General features: G+C 40.5%; 1 protein-coding gene across 2 annotated transcripts in view; it reads left to right on the forward strand.

Moving 5' to 3' along the window:
- Nucleotides 1-829: 829 nt before the first annotated feature.
- The window catches only part of khdrbs3 (KH domain containing, RNA binding, signal transduction associated 3), a 134,360-nt gene continuing 113,791 nt past the window's right edge, over nt 830-21,398 (forward strand). For both annotated transcript variants that reach the window (XR_010573698.1, XM_065471286.1), the window contains exon 1: nt 830-1,286. Coding sequence is in view for 1 of the 2 variants with exons in the window: in XM_065471286.1 (XP_065327358.1) it covers nt 1,196-1,286 (91 nt within the window). In the remaining variant the exon portion in view is untranslated. The remainder of the gene's footprint in view (nt 1,287-21,398) is intronic.

Below are 21,398 nucleotides of genomic sequence, written 5' to 3' on the forward strand. Positions count from 1 at the left end.
CTTTATAGAATCCATTATCTTCAGTCATGAAGTGAGCAGCAGCAGAAATTTCTAGCAGCAAACTGATAATAGTTGTTGCCTTCAACCGCAACAATACAAACATGGAAGTTTCTGCAGTGTTTCTAAGACTGCATTCCAGATACCTCAGAACTTGTATGCCGAGAGTTCTTAGCAAGGTAGAGTCAATCACACCCAGTACTATCAGCATAGTACTTATTTTTTGTGCATAAAAACACATTTATGCATAGAGCCTTATCAGTGCTCTGCATATGGCTTATTTAGTAAGACAAAAAATACACAACGGTGGCAGTACAGAGTAAAAGTTTACAGCTTTACTAATGTTTCAGTAGTAAAGTTCAGTGCCACCATCTTGGACTGCTAACTAATTTCGGTACAGATTAATATAACAAGGAATGGCTGTCCTAGACTGGTTCTGAAACTTACACTTTCCTGGTTTAGACACGCTTATTGTGTCTCCCAGTGCTCAAACACAAACTTATTATGCTAATAGCATCTTTTTACTCATAGCAAATTGTTCTGTGTATCTTGAAAAATAAAGGGGCTTTAGAGTGTAATAAGCTGCAGTGGAAGTAATGTGCATTATTTACATTGCACAGAACAAAACACACTCTTACTCTTGGAGTGTTTGCTTTAGTTGGGTGTTTCTCAGTTGCCACTCTTCATGGTGATTTTATGATAATGATATGGTAATGGCGAGACTCAGCACCGCGGACAGCTCCCAAGTGTCGCTCCGCCCCCTTCCACCCGCTACGTGAGCGCGCGGCGACCAATCACTGCCTCCGCCTCAGTTCAGCTCTGGCTACAACAGAGGGAGCTTCAAAGAGCCCCTTCACCCACAGAGGAGAGGACCGCTCCGGGTGTAATGCGTAGCTGGGCTTTGCCTTCTTCTTGGATGGGATAAAACCTACCGTTCAAATTTAAACGCTCACTGTGTGTGTGTGTGCGCGCACGCGCGTGCGAAAGAGAGAGGGTGTGTGTGTGTGTTCCGCGAGGACCGGGAAATGCTCTTCTAGCGCGAGCGCGGATGACATTAGAGCCCGCGTTTTTTTCCTCACCCCACACAAATATTCCCAACTTGGAGCCTCCTGGACACCGAGCAAGTTTTTGTTTTTATCTTTTCTTGAATTGCGTTTGAGCCGTGTAGCTGGAAGCCCAGAAAGCAGCGCAGGACAAGATGGGGAGCGAAAAGTACTTACCGGAGCTCATGGCAGAGAAGGACACGCTGGATCCGTCTTTTCAGCACTCCCTGCGGCTACTGGATCAAGGTAAGCGTCCGTGGATAAACACTGAAGTAAACACTTGAGCTGCGTGAAAAATGTTTAGTAAGAACGTTTAGTTTTTAACGTTTGGTTTCCAGGCTACACGACATCAGCAGTCCGCCCACTTTTGAGTTAAAAATAAGAGGTACTTACAAATTTTCCCTTGGTCACACTAGCACAGCGAGGTGCTTTTTAGCAACAGGGCTGTTTTTGCCAAGTTTTCATGCTCACACTGTGCTTTAGCCTCCAGTAGTGAAGAAAATATGGCAGGAGAGACTAAACACTGCACCTTCAAACCTCACAGGTTAACAACTTTAAATTGGCCAAGCCTTGGTGTGAATGATGACATTTCAGCTTCTCTTAGTTAGCTTGTAATTAGTGGATTTGATATGTGATAAAGCCGGGGAAAATGCCGGTAAAGTGAATATCTGAATATCCTATATTTTATTTTCTTTTTCTGATGGCATACCGTGAAATGCTAGCCTGCAGTTCGTGAAAGGAACGGAATGACATCTCAGTTTACAGGCTGCCCTCATCTCTATCCCCGTGCTGACATGTGTGAGCTGTGGTGCCAGCGCAGGAATAATCGCTCTTTATTCAGATAGAAGTGTTTCCCGCTTTGAAGACACGGACGTGACTGAAATGGTGTGTGTGTGTGTGTGTGTGTGTGGATGGAGCGGCAGAAGCGCTCGCATGCAGACGCTTTAATTAATCCGTTGCACAGGGTCCTGCTTTGAAGCTGTCGGGGTTTTTTTCCCCCTTGTTTCTCTTGCAAACACTTTCTGGAGACTCCTGAGCTCTAAGGAGTGCGTTTTTACAGCAGCCAAGTGCATCCTTCAAGCAGCACTCACGGGCTTTGTTCGAGAGTCGAGCGGGCTGTTGGTGCCTTTACAGGTAACAGACGAGACAAGGAGCACGGGTCTGTAAGCAGTCCCTCTGGGTTGGAACTAATTCTGTTGAATCCCAGCTCTTTTTATGCCGACAGCTGCGCCAGTGCTACTCGCTGTCTCGCAAACTTGAGGGATCTCAGGGTTAAAAGGGTTCGCCGGGGCTCAGAGTAAAGTCAGGCACGAATCAAGTTTAATGGTGTTAAGATGCTGGAGTTTGCCATAGTTACAATCAGTTTACAGGTTATTTTGAACCCTGGTTGTTTGAGCGAATATAAAAGAACATGTAAAGTGATCTGAAAATGACAGGAAAAGGAAACTCAGGAAAGCAGTTAAAGGGTGGGCCCTTAATTTAAAATAGGCTCTTTAATGTAATGTATGCACGTGTTTAAAATGTACTTACTTATTTTGAGTTTTCCGTCTGTTTTGCACAACTAGTGAAGAGTATAGTTGTGGATACTTGTTTGAGCTTTCACTTTTGGGTTCAAATCTCTAAATTTGTGCTGTTGCCTTTGTTGTTTTAGTTGTGTTGAGGACAAAGATTGATTAGTGTAGATGTGCATTGCGGCTCCCAGTGTTTGCATGTGCGAGAACAGTGTAAAGATTGAGCTGTTAATGGGCCACTACGACTGAGATGATCATTGTTCATATTGTTCAAATGTGCTGCAGTGTGTGGGGGATATGAACACAAGCTGTCTCTTAACACACAATGTAAACACTTAGTTAAATATGGTTCCTTTATGTCAACATTTTCTGACTGTATGTACTATAAAGATTACTATATTGAGGTTGTGTAATGGGTATCTAACTTAAAATGAGAGGTGTCAAGGTATTAACTCTAGGTTAACTAACTTTTCAGTTTGCTTAAATTCTTTTCGGAGTAAATCGCAATAAAAACATGTTGGTTTTATGTAAAAGTCAGTTGTGTTAAATATTCCATGTCCTGTTAACAGTCCAATGAGCATTGCACCTTGTTTTTCTACAAGGTTCTGCAAGGACAGAAGTGTACACAGAAAAATGAAGAAATTATACTTCTATTACACTCCTATACATGCTCCTAAATATTAAAAAATGCAGATAGCACGGTGTAAATCACAAACTCTGTGACTGACTTTCTGTTTTAACAAGTTTTTGCACAATATTAAAAATAAAACTATTCCACTGCCAGTCATACTATGAGCCACTGCTCTGTCTCACAGCCTACTGATGAAAGTGACTGGTTTAAAAGTGTGGCACATTCTTTACTGCAAGGTAGACAATGAAAACTGCAAGAGCCAAAAGACTTTGATCTTCTTTTTTATATATAGTGAAATGTAAACAGAAGTGACTCTAGACTTACAGAGGTAACTGTCCTCTGTTAGGGCTGTATATTTTGGAGGCCTCACAATATCAACTGTTTGGTCTTATTTGAAAAAGCAGCATTTTTCATTGAGCTGATTCATGTACAGTAAGGTAAGTTAATTCCACTTAGTAAGGCAGATAAGCCTTTGTTTCACTCAGCACTTTTGGTTATCAGCTCCTTTTCAGATCTAGGTTAGATTTTTTTTCTAACAACACTCATTTCCCTTGCTGATAGAGGGAAGATGGCAGCACCGACTCCTTAATGCTAGTTGAAAGACACTTACCAGCCACTTCCGTGACAGACTCTCTCTTAAAGACCTTTATCCACATGGCAGGTCTTCTGTAGAGTTCTAGCAAATATTAGCCTCTTACCAGAATGGAATAAAAGTGAGTTAATACTTAAAGTATGGGCCAGGATATGCCAAAAAAGAAATTAAAAATACGAGTGTGAAGTAAAATATTGTACAACAAGTTCTTAATGTAGTACTTCCAATAAAGTTAGTTGGCGATATTTCCGTCGAGGGCAAAGATTGCACTTGGACGCTGTCGCAGTGGCAGAATTAATCCGTGACATTTTATGAAGTAAGCGGTACTCTGCGGTGCACAAAATTTGGCCGAAACAGTCTGCCACAACTCCAAAACTGTAAATACTGTTATCTCTCTCTTACACAACAGATGGAACACGATGCGGCTTAATAGAGCACTTCTTCTGCCATCTTGCTGATGAGTTCTGGACTTGATTATGCAATTGGCAGGGGATGCAGGGAACAGAGCCGGAGTAACTGGAGTTACTGCGTGCACACGGCGAATATGAGATTACTCCGGGTCTGGAGAGACTTCCATTCAGGAAAAATTAGGGAGGCATTGTATTGGAAGCTCGGGGATGGGGCGGACTGCTTTGATAAGTTTGAGCCATTCGCAAAGCTCCTCTCCTGCAAGGAGCGTATCTCTTCCCCCTGTGACAAGCCTCATACAGGCAGCAGCAGGCTCTTGGAGCTGGAGGAATATCGTAAGCCAAAATAAGAGACAAGCAGGACTAACAGTCTGCCTGGAATGAAAAATCCTCAGCAGCATACTAATGAAGTGCTTCCAGGTACGAAAACACCTCATGTGGCAGGAAGTGCGTCTGTTATTAACATGAAATCACGACTGTAAAAAATTGTTATTTCCATTGTGAATTTAACTAGTTGTTTTGAGAGCAAAAGTTCATCCAGGATCTTAGAAGCAATCTTAAATTTCACATTATTAGTGGAATTCTGCTTCGCTTCTGTTCATATTTGATGTGATCCACTGTGTGCTTTGTTCCCCTTAGTGAACAAGGCTTTTATTGTTCTCTTCACTCAGTGGAGATGCAAATTGGAGAAATCTAGCAAGCCATGCTACCCGAGTGATGACACCAAAGCATCTAGAAGTAATGTGCGGTAAAATAATAGATAAAGGTGGGACTGTTTGCTGACTTGGGGGAAATGAATCTGCTTTAAGCCGTGTGTGTCTGCACAGCATGCAGAATGTTAGCAGAGCAGCAGCTCTGGTGCTCTGCGTGGGTCTGCACAGGAGGCGTTCAGGTGCAGTGTTCAGCTGTACATCACCTGCAGGTCTGGAAGCCTAGCTTACAGTCACTGTAGTAATGCACATAGAATACAGGAAAATAAATTTAGAGTGTAAAAATAGATTTTAGGAGCCACTGACTTTCCATTAGAAAAGTTGCCAGACCCTGGTGACTATAAGGGGAGAAGGGACTTGATGCAGTGTTGAACAGGATTCATGAAGTGCGATACAATTGTTAATTCTTAATTGTGTGGTAGTGCAGAGAGACCAGCAGCTACAGTCCCTGTGCAAACAGGAGGAGAAAGAGGTGGGGGGCGCTGGGAAGCTTTTTCCAAGGGATCGCCACAGTTGATGGATCCAATGGATTTGGCACACATTTTTAGACAGGAGGCCCTTCCTCGTGCAACCATCCTATTTATCCGATCTTGGGACTGGCACTAGGCGTAGACTAGCTCTGAGGCTGGGTTTGTTTCCACCTGTTGTGAACCTGGAATTCCCAGTGGATAGACGCAGCACAGGTCAGCTGAGGTCTGTTTGGCTTCGCTTGTTGTAGAAACCCTAGTTACAACAAGGTTAGCATGTGAATATACACATATTAAAAGGTTAGGATTAATGAGACATTTTATAATTAATTCTCGAGAGTCAACAAATGGCCAAATCACATGGCCGATTTAAGATGACGTAGCAGCTAGACACAGTCCCACTGACTCTCTGTTTCAACTTGTGCCAAAAGTGCGGACCTCAAATTATGTAAGAGTTTTAAAAACTAACTGTGCAGTTCTGTGGATTTTATTGACAGTTTACCTTGCTTATGCTGTCTATGTTGTGGACACGTCTAACTGTAATTAACACAGAAGCTTTTGAGATATGTTATGATGTGAATGATACTGTTAAACTATGTAAAAAAATAAATGCCCTGAATCACATTTAGTGTTATATTTTAGATCATCTCAACAGATAATTTGGATTCTTGTATTTTTTTCAGTTTGATAGTGCAAAGCACCATTTGCTACTGTTGGTGCTGCTCTCCCAAAGTGTATTAGAGTTATATGTTAATACATTTTATATTTGTTTAAACTCAGTCTGGGAACTCATCAGCTGCTTTGCCAAATTAGCTAAATTAGATAAGTTAAAGGCCACATGATGTCCGATAGGCCATTTACCTACTTGCAACCAAAGCCTGCTCAAATGTGATTGGTCAGGACTACAGAAACTATAAAGCATGAGGTCTTAGAAATCCTCCCCTGTCTACAAATTCTACATATTAATAGTGATAATAATGGAAATGAGTGCAAACTTCTTTACAAATTACCAGTCCTTGTCTTTTTAATAGCACAGCGTCATCAAAGAAAAGGAATATTGGCTGAACCTTTACTTACTTGTTTTTGATGGAGTAGAGAAAAGTGTTAGAGATAGATGTCTTAAACCAAACACAAACCATCACAACAAAATTCACAAAGAAAGTTACATAAAAGCATAGAGAAAAAAGAGGACAACTTTAAGGACACATTATTGACAGTCTTGTTGATAATGCTTTTGAAAATGTAAGCTTTTTTTCTGCGTGTAGGTGTTACTCTACTCCTGATTAGCTCCTCGCTGTCAACTCATTTTGTTTGGCTCTAAAGTGAGGTGGTAGACTATGTGACGAAAATGCGAGAGACTCAAAGATTTTTCAGCTCTCGTTTGACGTTGCAGCCTCGATGCACACTGATGAGCTAAATATTAAAAGGAGGTAAAGCTGACAGCCTTGATCACCTTGGAGTTGTACCACCCAACGTGGCATTTTTGCAGTCCTCCACAATATCAGGCAGAGGATGCAAACTTTTATTGTACACCTTTGATTTTTAAAGATCATTGAAACAAAATTTGCCGTGCTTCAAAGGACAGACAGTCATGTTTTTGTGTGGGTTTCTAGTTGTAAACAAGTGTCTCCTTGCACCAGATGTATTCTGTTTGTTCAGGATGTGTCTGCAGAGCTGCGTGCAGCCCACTCTGAATCTTTCAGGACCTCTGGCCCAGTTTGGACATTGTAACCTCAGTCCCACACATAAGATGCTTTTTTTAATTGGATACTCCACAGCGGGAGCCTGGCACAATGTTTGGATTACATTAACAGCCTGAGCTAGCTTCCCCATCAAAAACCCCCCCCTAACAGCAACACACACACACACACACACACACACACACACACACACACACACACACACACACACACACACACACACACACACACACACACACACACACACACACACACAAAACATCTGCAAAAAATGAGCAGGTGTGGGAAAGTAACCTTAATTCAGACGTGATGCTCCTATTGTTAATTCATACATTTCCGTCTCATCAAAAGAACAGGGGGTATTTTTAGCCATGCTTGATTTTGTGTCCTGAGTGAGAGCAGTCTGTGGGATAGAATGCCCAGAAGTGTGCAGAAATAAGCTTTGGCATAGGATCAAAGGCAGAGATATCATTTTGTTGGGGAAACAGTACTTGATAGCGATAATGATCTGCGGATCTGCGGCGGGCTGACACGCTGAGCCACACAGCGAGGTGGAGGTGAAGGCGAAGGCGCAGCCACAGCACTGAATCTGTCTGAGGCCGGGACCTGACCGGTGATCTGACCCACAGATGTAGTGAACTCGCAAGTGAACTGTAAGAGAGCAGAAAAGCGGAGCTCCAGAAACTGGCTTTGCATGCAGACGAGTCTGCAGAGCGTTGCCGTGGCTGAGGGCTGTTTGCGAAGCGCCGTCTCCTGCTTCACAGCAGGTCCCACTGGAATCCAGGGGTGAAATGTAGGCCAGGACGAACGCGGGCACACCCCGGCTATTTCTAAGACCTGCTTGTTTGCAGGCGTGACGGATCACATGGCTTCCTTGATTTCTCCGCTAATGTGAAATGCATGTTCTCGCTCATTAGGGCAGCAGTAATGAGCTGATGAGACTGTGATTTTGCTCTTTTCCCACTTCCAAGCTGCACCTGATAAGCTTTAATACAGTTAAAATGTAAAACCTGGAATATGTTAATATTACTCAAGTTATAGAGTCACACTGGTGCATGTAAACAAACACAATCACTAGTTATCAATTAGAATGGTAAATAGACTGCATTCATAAAACACTTTTCTGAGTGCTCAAAGCACTTTACACTGCAAGACACATTCAGCTATTACTGTAACCCATATTCTGTCCTAAGGTATGTCTATTGTATCCTTTTGAGGGGGTACTTATTTTAACAAGCAGACCCTTTACAAAGGGTGACATAGGGGTACCTATTCAGGTAATTTCTTGAGTTGGGTAGGTATGTATGTGGCCTTTCTAACTTTACTGACTCCTCAAAGCTTTATTTTGTATCTGAACCCACAATAGATTTGGGGAATACTTACCTAACATGTACATCTTTGCCCTGTGAGAGGACAGGAGAACAAATCTTAGAGTAAAATTTTTGTCCTTCGGATGTTTCCTGGTGTTGTAAAGGATACATACTTTCACTTCTAGGTGCAAATATGCATCTTTTACTGCCTGGTAACATATATATGAACCTTTTGGACCTTTAAAACGGTGCACATAGTTACCTTAAGGTCCAATAATTATTCATGTCATTATTTTATTCAGTCAATAATCATGTAGATTATTCCTGTAGGTACACAAATGGATTTTTCCTGCATCCTTATCTCTGAGAGAGTATATGAAGTATGAGTGTGTGCAAGAAAATGTGTCCATTTTAGAATTCATAACAATACATATTTGCTTCACAATGCAAAATTTCCATTAGCAACCCGCTGTTTTTAATCCGCCTTTAATACATATAGCTTCTTTGTTGCCTTCATGAGGAAGACTGATAGATGTTGATGCGTTTTCATTAAGCCCATATTTATCAAGTCCTGTTTTTATTCTCAGTCACCTACTGATGTATATGTGGAATTAGATTTTGTGTTCCAACGATGTAGGCGGATTTCTCCCTCTTTAAAGCTAGACTTTGCGAGTTTCGAAAGAAAAAAAACAGTGTTTGACTAACAAATAAAAAAACTCATAAGCAATAAAGCACACTCCTGTGGGAGGAACCTGACTGCCAGAGAAAACCCAGCAGGCACCACCAATATTAAAGACAGATACAGAGTTAGATACTTGTTAGAACATATTAAATGCTTTTTATCTACTTTAAATTTAGTAAAACCTTAAAATCTAAAAGTAAAGTTAGTATTTTAACTTATTTGGCCACACACAGACTGTCTTCTGGTAGTAAACCTTAAAATCCTTAAAATGAGGCAACACTTGCAAAGAAGTATGAATATATGTATATATATCTATTTTGGGCCTTCAACATGGTGCACATAGTTAAGTTAAGGCCCAACTCTTTAGTATTAAGGTAGACAACTGTAGAGACAGAAATTGACTTTTACTGTGTCTCTGTTTCCAAAAGTGTGTATTATGTATGAATGGCTGTTAGAAAATGCATCCATTTAGAAATTCACAACAATACATATAAATCTATACTTCACAATGTTAAAATTCCATTAGCACCTTTTAATTTAAATGACTAAACTTTTCTGTATTATATGTTATACATATCTTCTTCTGGTAGAAGTTCATGTGTTTTTATTAAGCACATATTTACATAGGGCTTCGTTATTCTTAGCCACATACTGGTGTATGTGGAATTGAATTTTTCATTCCATACATGTGGGTGTATATTTTCTCTTTAAAGCTAGGCTTTGTGTGTTTTCAAAGGAGAAATAACACATTGTTTGACTAACAAATACAAATCTCAAAGTGTAACTCATGAGCTATAAAGCACACTCCTACACAATTATAAATGAGTGTATCAGAGCTGCTTATTAGCTGTTTTTCATATGAGAAATTTACCAGAAAAACTAAAAACGTCTTAGATAATAGTTTGCAATTCTCACAGCTCATGCAATTTTATTAAATTATTGCAATGTTCTATTACAAATATGGTACAAATATGTAGCTTCTACTGCTTGAGAACACGCACGTATATTTTTTATATATCAAAAATATACATATGTTTACCCCCTTGAAGGGGTAAAAAATGGTTGCCTTAAGATCCATTCAACATATAGAGTAGAGGAGCTAGTGATTAAACCACCTGTGTTGCATAATAATATTAATAATAATTATTATATATGTCCGCGGTCCCAAATCCCCGAGCCACGGAACGGTACTGAGTCGTTTGGTACCTGAGTTGAGGCTCGGGTGTGAAATTTATAGTTTTCAGGGCCTATATCGGTTTTTATTGTTATTCTTTTAGCGTTTTTATTGTTAACTCGGTTTTCCTGGGTCTTTTCCCGTATGTTATGAATAAGTCTTCTTTTTTTTGGTACCGGTACTGGTTTTATTTTGTTGTCTTTTTATCCATGGCCGGCCGGTCCGTGAAAATATTGTCAGACATAAACTGGTCCGTGGCGCAAAAAAGGTTAGGGACCGCTGATATATGTCATTAAAGGCCTGGAAGAAAACCATGACAAATGTGTGTAATGAAAACGGAATTGCTTGAAGTGATGAACCCAAAGAGAAATGTCACTTATCTGTAGTTTCCTCTAGCTAAATGGGGCCTTTTAGTGGCTTTCAGCTGACTGTTTTGGTTTTACAATGTACCACATGTGTACCAATGTGCCAGTTATAGTCCATATTCCATTTGGCATTTTCAGTATATGCCCATCATAAACTGCCAGCTAGGTAAAAAGATAAATAAGAATTATTTATATTTACGTGCACTACAGAAACAAGACTGCAACTGATATTAATGCCATGGTTGCTTGATGTGTACGTAAGTAATAGAGCACAATAATAATAATAATAATAATAATGGATTGCATTTATATAGCGCTTTTCGGGACCCCTCAAAGCGCTTTACAATACCACTATTCATTCACTCACTGGTGAAGGCAAGCTACAGGTGTAGCCACAGCTGCCCTGGGGCAGACTGACAGAAGCGAGGCTGCCATATCACGCCATCGGCCCTTCTGGCCAACACCAGTAGGCGGTAGGTGAAGTGTCTTGCCCAAGGACACAACGACTGAGACTGTCCAAGCTGGGGCTCGAACTGGCAACCTTCCGATTACAAGGCAAGCTCCCAACTCTTGAGCCACGATCGCCCTATACAATACAATGTACGCTTAGCAAGTAATTCTCAAGTAAGTACTAAATACCATGAATATCAGAAAAAAAGAGCCAAAATTATTTGGCTCCATAAACATAAAGCAACAATTTTGAGTAAGATATATCTTAAATTTATAAAATCAAAGGTTTATTTGTTTAAACAATTATCTATTTAAGAAAAATATGCTTGGTAAAAACTAAATGTATAGTAAGCGACAAAATTGTATTTGACCATGTAATATAACATTTTAAATTGTACTTATATAACACGCAAAAGTCACCTGTAATCAGATTACTTAAAATGAGCATTTTTGGCATAAATATTTTTTTTGTAGTCTCATTTTTTTGTTGTGCACATTTTGTTCTTTTACTTTTTTGGGGGAAAGCTTTATTTATTTATTTATTTGTTAATTTTTGTATTTTTTTTTGTTTTTAAAGCTGTTACCAATAGGGATCGTTTTAGCATCACTGTCCAATACTAAGAGCATTCCTGTTGTAGCTTATGGGCTGTGGCTTTTCTGGGCCCTTTTTTTGCTCATTCCACGCCACAGTGCTTAATAATTGCATGATTCCTCTCCAGCTTTTGGCTCATTGGTCTCTCCTTGCATCTCTATCATTGTCCACACAATCTCATCACCACATTTCACAGAATACAGTCTCCACCTGGCGCAAAGCTTGCCGTGGGCTCAGTTTGTTGATTTAATGTTGAGACTGTCAAATTTCCATGTTGAACACGCTCCTCAGGTCTAAACGCTGCATTCATATTTCACATGCCACAGAAATATGCGTTTTCCTCCTCGACCGGCTTGCATACCTTGCTGAGGGCCTGCCTTGAGCTGTCTACTAGGAAGGCTGTCCAAGAGGAGACTCAATTAAAGCGGACGGTCAGAGCTGCTTAAATAATGCAAAGCGCACTTGTTTAGGCAGCAGTATGCTGTAAGCAGATATTCCACCTCTCTGGTTATAAGATCAGTCATAGGTGTGTGCTGCTAGGTCCTTGACAGCACTGGGTATGGTTTAAAATTTTAGATACAGGTATTGGTACAATAAAACTACTGTTTTCCCTGAAAAATTTGTTTTTTTCCATGCAGTTTGGCTATTTGTAATATATTTTCAAAACTGTGCATAAACAAGACAATTAAACAAAATAATTAAACAAAAATAATTTTGTGAATAAACAAAATAATGAAAGCTTAAAATGCTGAATTAATGTTGTATCTATATCAGATTTTCAGTGAATATTTACCTCGAAGAAGAAGAAGCAGTGTCCGGTATCGTAGCTTTGTCCAAATTCAGGAACCGCATCCTCCTGTGCCCGCATTTGTTAGGCCGAAGACTCCGACAAATGCACCCTTCATTTCCCCAGATATGAAGGATGGGTCGGGTGTATACTTCGTGGCCCAACCTATCCCAGAATTCATAGTGTGGCCCAGCTCAGTTTCCAACAATGGCGGAAGCTAGTTAGTTTCAAATCTGGGGAAATGAAGGGCGCATTTGTCAGAGTCTTGGAATTTGGACAGTCTTCGTCGTGTCGCTGTAACGTAATCGGCCTACAAATGCCGGCACAGGAGGATGCGGTTCCTGAATTTGGACACAGCTACGATACCGGACACAGCTTCTTCTTCTTCGAGGTTTAGCAGCTGGCATCCTCGTACATGCAGTGCTGCCATCTTCTGTTTCAGTCCGTTATTACACTCTTAAATGCTACTACTTATTCCTGCGTCTTTTGGGATTTTACAAAGCTTCAAACGACGCATCGACTATTAAATTAGTCGTCAAAGATTTTATTAGTCGACTAATCGTGGCAGCCCTAATTCAAATCACAGCAAAGTGCAGCAAAGACTCACAATGTGCTGAAATGAAGCACAGGCCAAAAAATTAGGCGAGTATTATAAAGAGATTTTCATTTCATTTATCTTGCTCCCATTCTTGTGTATGATTTCACTGATATGTAAAATATTTAATGTTATAAAAAATTGTATCGGTCCATGCCTTCTATCATGATTGGCTGTCTCCATCGTGCCAAGAGAAAATAAAGTGTTCAGGTAGACCGGGCAGTTTAGATCTCTTATTGCAGAACTGATGCTGAGAAGCTCGTTTCATCACCTTAACAGTGCAGCCTAGATTTCAGCTTTCATACATCACATATATAGAGATCATTAATCAAAATTTTATTGGATGATAATGTGATCCACAGCGGTGTCCAAGACAGGACGCAGACAGACCAGGATTACACTGGATTAGTTTGAAAAGCAGTAGAAACTCCCAGACTGTATCAATCTGTTTGCTGCGCCTGAGGCTGAGAGACAAAGAGGGATGGGGATATAAAAGAAGGAGAGGGTTGGCAGGGCTGTAGAGAAAGTAAGAGCCTCTTTCCCCTGGGGAAAGGTTATTTGTAAGGGGATTGTACCAAAGTCACTTACAAAAGGCAAAATGCAATCTGGTGGGGGTGGTGAGTGGAATGAAATGGGAGTGGGAATAGAAAAAAACGCAGTTATGATATAGAGTGCTGCTGTTGATGTGTTAGTGATAAAATACAATTTTTTTTTAAAAGTCCACGTCCACTGTTGTTGACTCCTGCTTTCATGCTATATCTCATCTTCTCCATCTGAAATACAGTTTTAAAAGCTTAAAAGAGTGGCACTGCGCATCCCCGACAAAATCTTTTGTCGTTACTGATACGATGAAGGATAAGTGTGATTCCCCACTCCCTCAAAGGACCGGTGTGCTGCAAAGTCATCGCTTATTCATTTTTGACGCTATGGAAGCTGTGCAAACACATTCTGCACGCTCAGAAACATCCTTTTATCGCGTGAGTGTTTTATTTTACTTTGAGATGCACTAGAGAATCAGATATATTTTCAGCCCAGTTTTTTCTTTTGCACTAAACTGCTCTATTATAGTTTATGTTTAACTTTGGAGCTTTCCTCCCCCTTTTTTTCTTTTTTTTGAACTTGCAGGAGCTCTTTCTATGCCCCTGCCTCACCTTGATCTCCCCACGACAGCCACTGCTTCCCTTTCTCACTCTCTTCTTTATTTATGTCGTTTTGTGTGGTTGGCACCTCTATAGAGAGGATTGCACTGGATTAGCTTCTCCGCCTTCCCAACTGATCCGATCCATTTTGTGTAATCCAACTCAATTTAATTATGTTTATCGTTCCACCTCGCTGGTGCCGAGAAGCAGCAGCACACCTCTACCAAGATAAGCCTGGGGACCTTGTGCCTCTTTGCTGGCAGAGCATCTGCCTGAGCCTGTTGCTTTATAAACAGATGGTGTAAGTCACCTACACTCTCAGTAAATAATGTGTTAGGCACAATATTATGTTTTCAAGCACCGCTCAAACATCAGGATGACATGGAAAAAATATCCGAGGCTGAAGATCATAACCCAATTTTTGATGTCGCTTGTGGAGAATTTGTACAGTTTAGCACCGTCTCCACCCTCTTGATAGTGAGAGAGTTAATGCGCCCACTATACAGTCTTCCTTATTACTTTTGCAAGTCTAATCCTCAGCATGGAATTTCAAAGGCTCACAACCAAAGCCTAAAAAATGGCTCAAGGGCTCACAAATAGCCTGACCACATTGAAAATACGACTCAGAATGTGTCAATTGTGCGGTAAATCTTTGTTGCGAGATGTCCTTTGGCTTCTCATGGCACAATTTCTGCATGGGTGAGAAATACCTCTATTATGTTTTTCTTCGAGGGAGAGGACCCAAAGCAAACTTAGAGCAGACAGGCAGATGAAAATGAACAAAAAGACTACTTTTGATGTAGAGGCGGTCTCAAAGAAAAGACAGCTGGAGATCCAGAGTCCTGTACTACGGAGCAGGATTTCAGGCTTAGTGGCGTAACCTCAGGTTTAACCAAGACTTTTTCAGGGTCGTGAAGGTGGTTCACTTCTTACTGGGGTGCATCGCTGTAGTAACTCAAACTGAAGACATAACCTGTTCTGTAGCAGAAAAATAGCATTAGCATACCTGTGGAGTTTGATGTGCACATTCTAAAAGGATCTATAGTTTGTGGGGACTAGACTGAAGTCTTTAAATTTTTTTAATAATACTAATAAGAAATGTAGATTTCTAGGAGCAACTTTGCTTCTTGATACTCCCCCCCATTAGGAGCAAACTATTTTAGAGCAATTTTTTTGTTCTGTAAGCCTTAATATAGCTAAAACTGTCTTATAATGGGGTGTGCGCGACAAGTTGATTAGACGAGTAGACGATTAATTTTAGCTATTGTCACTAGTAAGTACCACATGTACTAGTTATTTAATCGAATTGTTAATATTTTTAATGACACTCAATGCTGGTAAATTTTCGTAATATGATTGTTATGCAGCCATCCGCCACTAGGTGGAGCTGCAGCCACAATATTGTTGTAGCAAAATGCCAGAACTTTGTTAATCTAGGCATGATCTTTTTGCTAGCCCTATTATTGTTTATTACTTGGATACTCAGTGGATACAATGAGTTTCCTCTGAAGGGTTGCTGGCATCTTCCTTAGAGATAGGATGGGGAGTTTAGTCATTTGGGAAGGACTCAGAGTAGATCTGCTACTCCACATTGAAAGGAGCCAGCCGAGGTGGTCACGCCCTGGGTGAGGTGTTCCAGGCTTGTCCTACTGGAAGGAGGCCCTGGGGTAGACCCATTAGACTCTGGAGAGATTATGTGCAGATGTGTCTGGGGAGAGGGATGTCTGGGCTTCTCTGGTTAAGGTGCCACTCCTGCCACGGCCAAGATAAGCAGAAGAGGATGGATGGATGATTTATTGTTTTCTTTTCATTTTAGACATGAATAGTAGAATGGCACAATCATCACATTTTTCAATCACAATTTTTCGTTTCTTGCGTGTTAATTTGTCATGTTTTAATAATATGTGCACATCTTTTGTAGTAACATATTTTTATATCATATTTAAAATTAGCTTATTTAATTTAATTTACTTTTTTATTCTTCTTTGTTGTCTGTTTGGAGTATAATGTTCATGATGTGCGATGCCAGGTGCCACACAGTTAAGCGCAATTAAATTTTTTATTTTTAAAGGATGTGATTAAAGCTTTCAAATGCCTTTGTTTAGAGAGTTTTTAACATTGTCCATTAACCGGGTCTCAAATTTAACATCTGATTGTTGTTAGTTTTAGACTATTCCGGTAGTCTATTTTTTTCTCTCGTTAAGTTGAAATTAGTCACCAGGAACATCCTTTGTCTTACCGCATGTCTTATAGGATCTAACAGATAATGATAGACAGATGTACTCTTGCTACAGGGCAGTGATACTAAAAGGTCTGTTGACTGACACAGTCCTCTTTTTTTTTTTTGGTCAGCTTTCTGCTGTGGCTTTTTTCTGTCTCAATGATCAGTCAGAGTGCACATAATTTCATAAAGCACCTTTTAATTCAACAGACCTACATACAGCACAGTTATATCACATACATTCATGTGAGTGAAGACAGCAAAAGAAACAAAAAAAAAACAAACAGTCAAGGAGGCACAGAAGATACCTAGGCTGTTGTTGGATAATCAGTTTTGTTTGGGAAGGTTCCTAACTGAATGATGTCCAGAAATTTCTGCATGATTTTACTTTGGAGATGCTGAAAGCTTTAACAAAGGGAGCGGGAAGGCAGCGGGATGGGAGAATATGAGCGGACAGCAGGCTGAGCAACATTTTTTATTTATTAACATTTCATTTCATAAATGTGACAGGTAGCCTTTCTTTTTTTTAATTTAAATCCCAGCCTCTGTAAATTTGTCTTTAGGTTGTCCACTTTCATGCAACATGAACACAGTTTTGTTATTTTCAAATGACTCACCTGGTTTCATCGTTGCTATTACTACTTCCTCCCTTTGTTTCCCTGTTTACTCACCCAGCATACAGCACACAGCCATGCTTCCATTTGCTCCGCACCCTTTCTAGCGTGCTCCCGCACCTTCATGTGTGTCCTCATGCCAGTTTTTTTTGTTTTTTGGATCACAGTTTTTGCCTTTCATGTAAGTTTGGCCTGATGAATTTTTCAGACTGTTTTTGGATTCTGTCTCTTCCCTGGCGCTTGTAGTTTGGACACATCTGCTGTCACGTATTTGGTGCCGTCTTGGTGTCATCAGATTCCCCGAGCACTCATTTCACCAAGTCCTCCTTCACATCTGTCCTCAAACTCGTGACGTTTTCAGTCGAAACGGAGAAAAAGGGATTGGTAAAAAACACGGGGGGGATTTTCTTTTTCTTTTAACCCTTCATTAACCCTTCAGCTGGATTCTAGAGAACATGTGTACATGAGAGAGGCGAACAATGAATAAAACAGAAACCACAATTTGACAAACAAGAGGCCAACACTAGGACATTCTCCAGTTCTGTGTGGCAGTGTTAATGCAGTGGATTTTACTAGGCAGCAGAAGTTATCACCCACCAATTGTGAAAAAAATAAAAGTCTAGGCTCTGCTCTGATGTCTACAATACTTCTGTCGTCTGCACCAGTCTGGTTCAGTGTTGCAGAATTAATCTGTTACTGAAATATACAACATTTGTCAGGAGTAAAACAAACATTGTATGCAGTGTAGGATAATGCAAATCCAATTAGGATCAAATATAATAAACAGGACTAGAAAACATCCTTACAGAAAACATCCCTACATTTAAGCATTGTTTTGATGTCACACACAGAGGCGACCTGCATCATCCTTTAAGTAACTATTAAACATCATTAATCTTGTTTGTCGCGTTAAGTATTAAATGCCCCGCTCATCTTCTGACAGCAGAAAAAAAAGAAAAAGAAAGAAAACAGGGCGGGCTTTGGTGGAACATGAATCTTTAATGAGCGAGGGTGGTGGAGATATCAGTAAATGAAAGTTAAGTGCATTTTCTGGGTTTTTGGAGCAGGAGAAGTTATCCTGTAATGCACTAGGAGAGGAGGAGGAAGAGGAGGGGAGATGGATGCTCATTTACCACCTGTGCCAGGAGACCTTTCCTCGTGTCCTGCCGGGCTGCTGGCTTCGCTGTGTCTCCCATCTCTATTTTAAGAGCTTGATATTACAGCCTAATTGTGTTCAGAGTTTTTTCAGGGGCATCTCTCCTCTGTTTCTTGTGTCCCTTTTTCTCCTGTCACATAGCACGCCAACAAAATCATTAAAAATAGAAGGCACCATTTGTAATTTGTGTGTTTTTTTTAGGATGGCTGCTTTTAAACATGAATTATCTCGTTCTCATTAATACAGCGTTGGGAACAGATGCAGCGTGCTTTTCAGTCAGCCTGTTAACATGTCACTGCTGTTCCAGCTGGCTGTAAATCATTCATTAAGTCTAAGCAATAGAAAAGCCACAAACAAGGGGTCAAATTAGGGTATACGACCCTCATAACCAGCCCAGTTTTCCACTCTCGCCTTGGTAATGAAAAGATAGTGCTGGTTCTTCGGTACTGCAGCGGATGGTTCCTTCATTGTGCCATCTGGCAGTGCTTCTTGGTAAAGTTTGACCCCAGCATTTGCCCAGTAAGAGGCTTGTTAAAGTTTGCCCTGGGAGTTGATCTCTGTCTGTCTGCTTGTTAAATTTCTGTCGGCGGCCATCATTAGTCAACATGGAAAAGGTTTGGCACTTATATAGACTGGTATATATATTTATATTTATATGTATGAGCAAAATCCTGCATGGCTCTCACAAAACCAACAGTGTTAATTATACAAACCTTTATATAACCTTTATATAGGCAATATAGGCACATATAATCGAAGAACTGAACAATACTTGGCGAAATATAATTATAATAAAAATAATGCTGCTTGTGTCCTGCAGAGTTCTTGTTCTGGGCATTTTCTAGAAAAAAAAATTACCAACTTTGTGCAACACATTAAACCCTTAAACAACAGATTCTTAAAAATGTAACTCATGGTGTCATGGTGGCAATTCATTGGTGTTATTCAGTTCTGGACAAATATAGCCAATCACATTATGACTGTGGGGGTGTTCATGTATTGGCTTACTGATCGATTTTAAATCTGAGCAATACTGGTTATAATTGATCAGGCATAATGGTATGCCTAATATTGTGTCGCTCCCCCCTTTGCTGCCAAAACAGCCCCGACCCTGCAGTTCAGCTCGTCCCGCAGATGTTAGATTAGCTTCAGATCTATGGAATCTGCAGGCCAATCAACACCTCATTTTCATTGTTGTGCTCCTCAAACCACATTTTGCTCTTAAAAAATGCTTCAGGGTCAGATCATCAAATCGTCACAATTTGGCCCTTTGGTCAAACTCGCTCAAATCCTCATGCCTGCCCATTTATCCTGTTTCTAACATTAACTTTGAGGACAACATGTTCATTTCCTCGCTAATATATCCCTCCCACTAACAGGTGCCACAATAAAGCGATAATCAGTGTTATTGACTTTACCTGTTAGTGGTCATTATCTTATGCCTGAGCTGTGAATTGTCTGCATACTTATTTCTTCCAATAAGCCATGCTGACACTGGCGCACTGTCCAGGTGTGGTTGCATGGCAAGTCAAGCAGTGTCCAGGTTACTTGTACTCACTGTCCAGTTGTGTCACTCATAATGGTGACAAGCAACAGGCTTGACTAGAGTTGCCTTGGTTGCTTTTTTGCAAAAAACAAACAAACAACCCTTAACATTACAAAACACTGTAAAAGATAATGGAATAAAAGAAACAAACATCAATTTAAATAATCTAATCAATAAGATTTTTTTTTTAATCTGGTGAAATTGGAAGTAAATTGCTTTTGCATCTATGTTTGAAATTTTCCCCTCGCTCCATTCATTAGCTCAGTACTGATATATGCCAGATCATTACTCTGCACATATTAAACATTATTTGTTTATTATATCAGAACTGTAGATGTACATATGATCACACATTTAAAGTTGAATGTACCCAAGAGGTGAAAATGTAAGAGAGGGTTGCAGTGTTCCAAGGTGCTGGTGTTGTTTTTTTGAAAAGCTTGTGGGAATTGTGAACATAGCATTGGTTTATTTTGGTGGATAAAATCTGTTTTGCGGCTGACCCCTTCCCACAGCTTCAGTGCCAGTACCGCTGTTTGTTTGAGCGCATGAATGTCACACAACCTTACCTAAAGAAATAAGGAAAAATGTGAAATATTTTACATTTCCTGAATATTGCATTAGCTCCTGGCTGCCAAAAAGAAGCTCGCAAAAGACAAAGCATGTTCTCTGCTTTGTCTGTGGTTCTTTTGCTATGGATGTGAGTCTGTTATAGAAAGTCACCACAATATCAGTTAATGAATGAAGAATTTTTTAAAACTGCAGCAGGAAAAACAATAGATTTGTTTTTTGGGACTATTTTCAGCTGCGGATTAATATCAATTTTTTGTGCCGCTGAGTATTCACAGCAGCTGGTTGGAGCATGTGGGAGCGACTCAAACTAATATTAATTAAAGCTCATGCCAGTCAAGCGCGTCACTGTGCCTCATTTGTGCGGGTTTTTTTTGTGTAGTTTGTCGACAAAAACAACTCAATTGCGGCTGAATAATAAATATCCAGCTCTGGACGCAGGCTGTGATTGTTTGCGACATCAGTTTGGTTTGGTGGAAGTTATTTACGAGGAGAAAAATCGAGAACATTACCAACAGCAGAAATTAATGATGTGCAGAGCACAGAGCCTTTGGTATATATCTAAAAGTTAAACTCCATGTCTGCACATCTGCAGCCTTTTAGGAGGTAGCTCATTCATTAGCGGCGGGGATCACAAGTATCGCAGCTGAATTCTTTTCTGTCATATGTGACGCGTCTCCAAGCAAAGATGATGGTAATTACAGCGAGCGCGAAGTCCACAGAGCTGACGCCTCCTGAGCTGGAGTGTCGATGGGAGGCTGCAAGAGGTGAACGGATAGAAATCAACTGTATAGATCTGCGGTTGGTGCGTGCCCACCCCTTCACCAGAACACTGGGGTTTTAATTGCTGTCTGACCAGAGCTGGGTCTGTGTGAAGATGTGGTGCCTTGATACGAGAAGCGAGGGGGGAAGGAGTGGTTTTCTTTCTCTGTGGTTGTTGTATTGACAGCTCCCCATCCTGGAGGAGCTGATAAGAACACGCGATCTAAAGTAGAAGCGGATTGCATTTCGGGGCCAGGAATCAAAGCTGTTTTTGGGTGGGTGTGGTGGGGGCTAGTGAGTGGTCACATTTAACTTCTAGAGGGCACAAAAGAGCAGGGTAGCGGTGTTACTGCGAATGCACATGCAAGAGAGAAAATGCC

The sequence above is a fragment of the Pelmatolapia mariae genome, linkage group LG22 (genome assembly GCF_036321145.2).
Source record: "Pelmatolapia mariae isolate MD_Pm_ZW linkage group LG22, Pm_UMD_F_2, whole genome shotgun sequence".
NCBI lineage: Eukaryota > Metazoa > Chordata > Actinopteri > Cichliformes > Cichlidae > Pelmatolapia > Pelmatolapia mariae.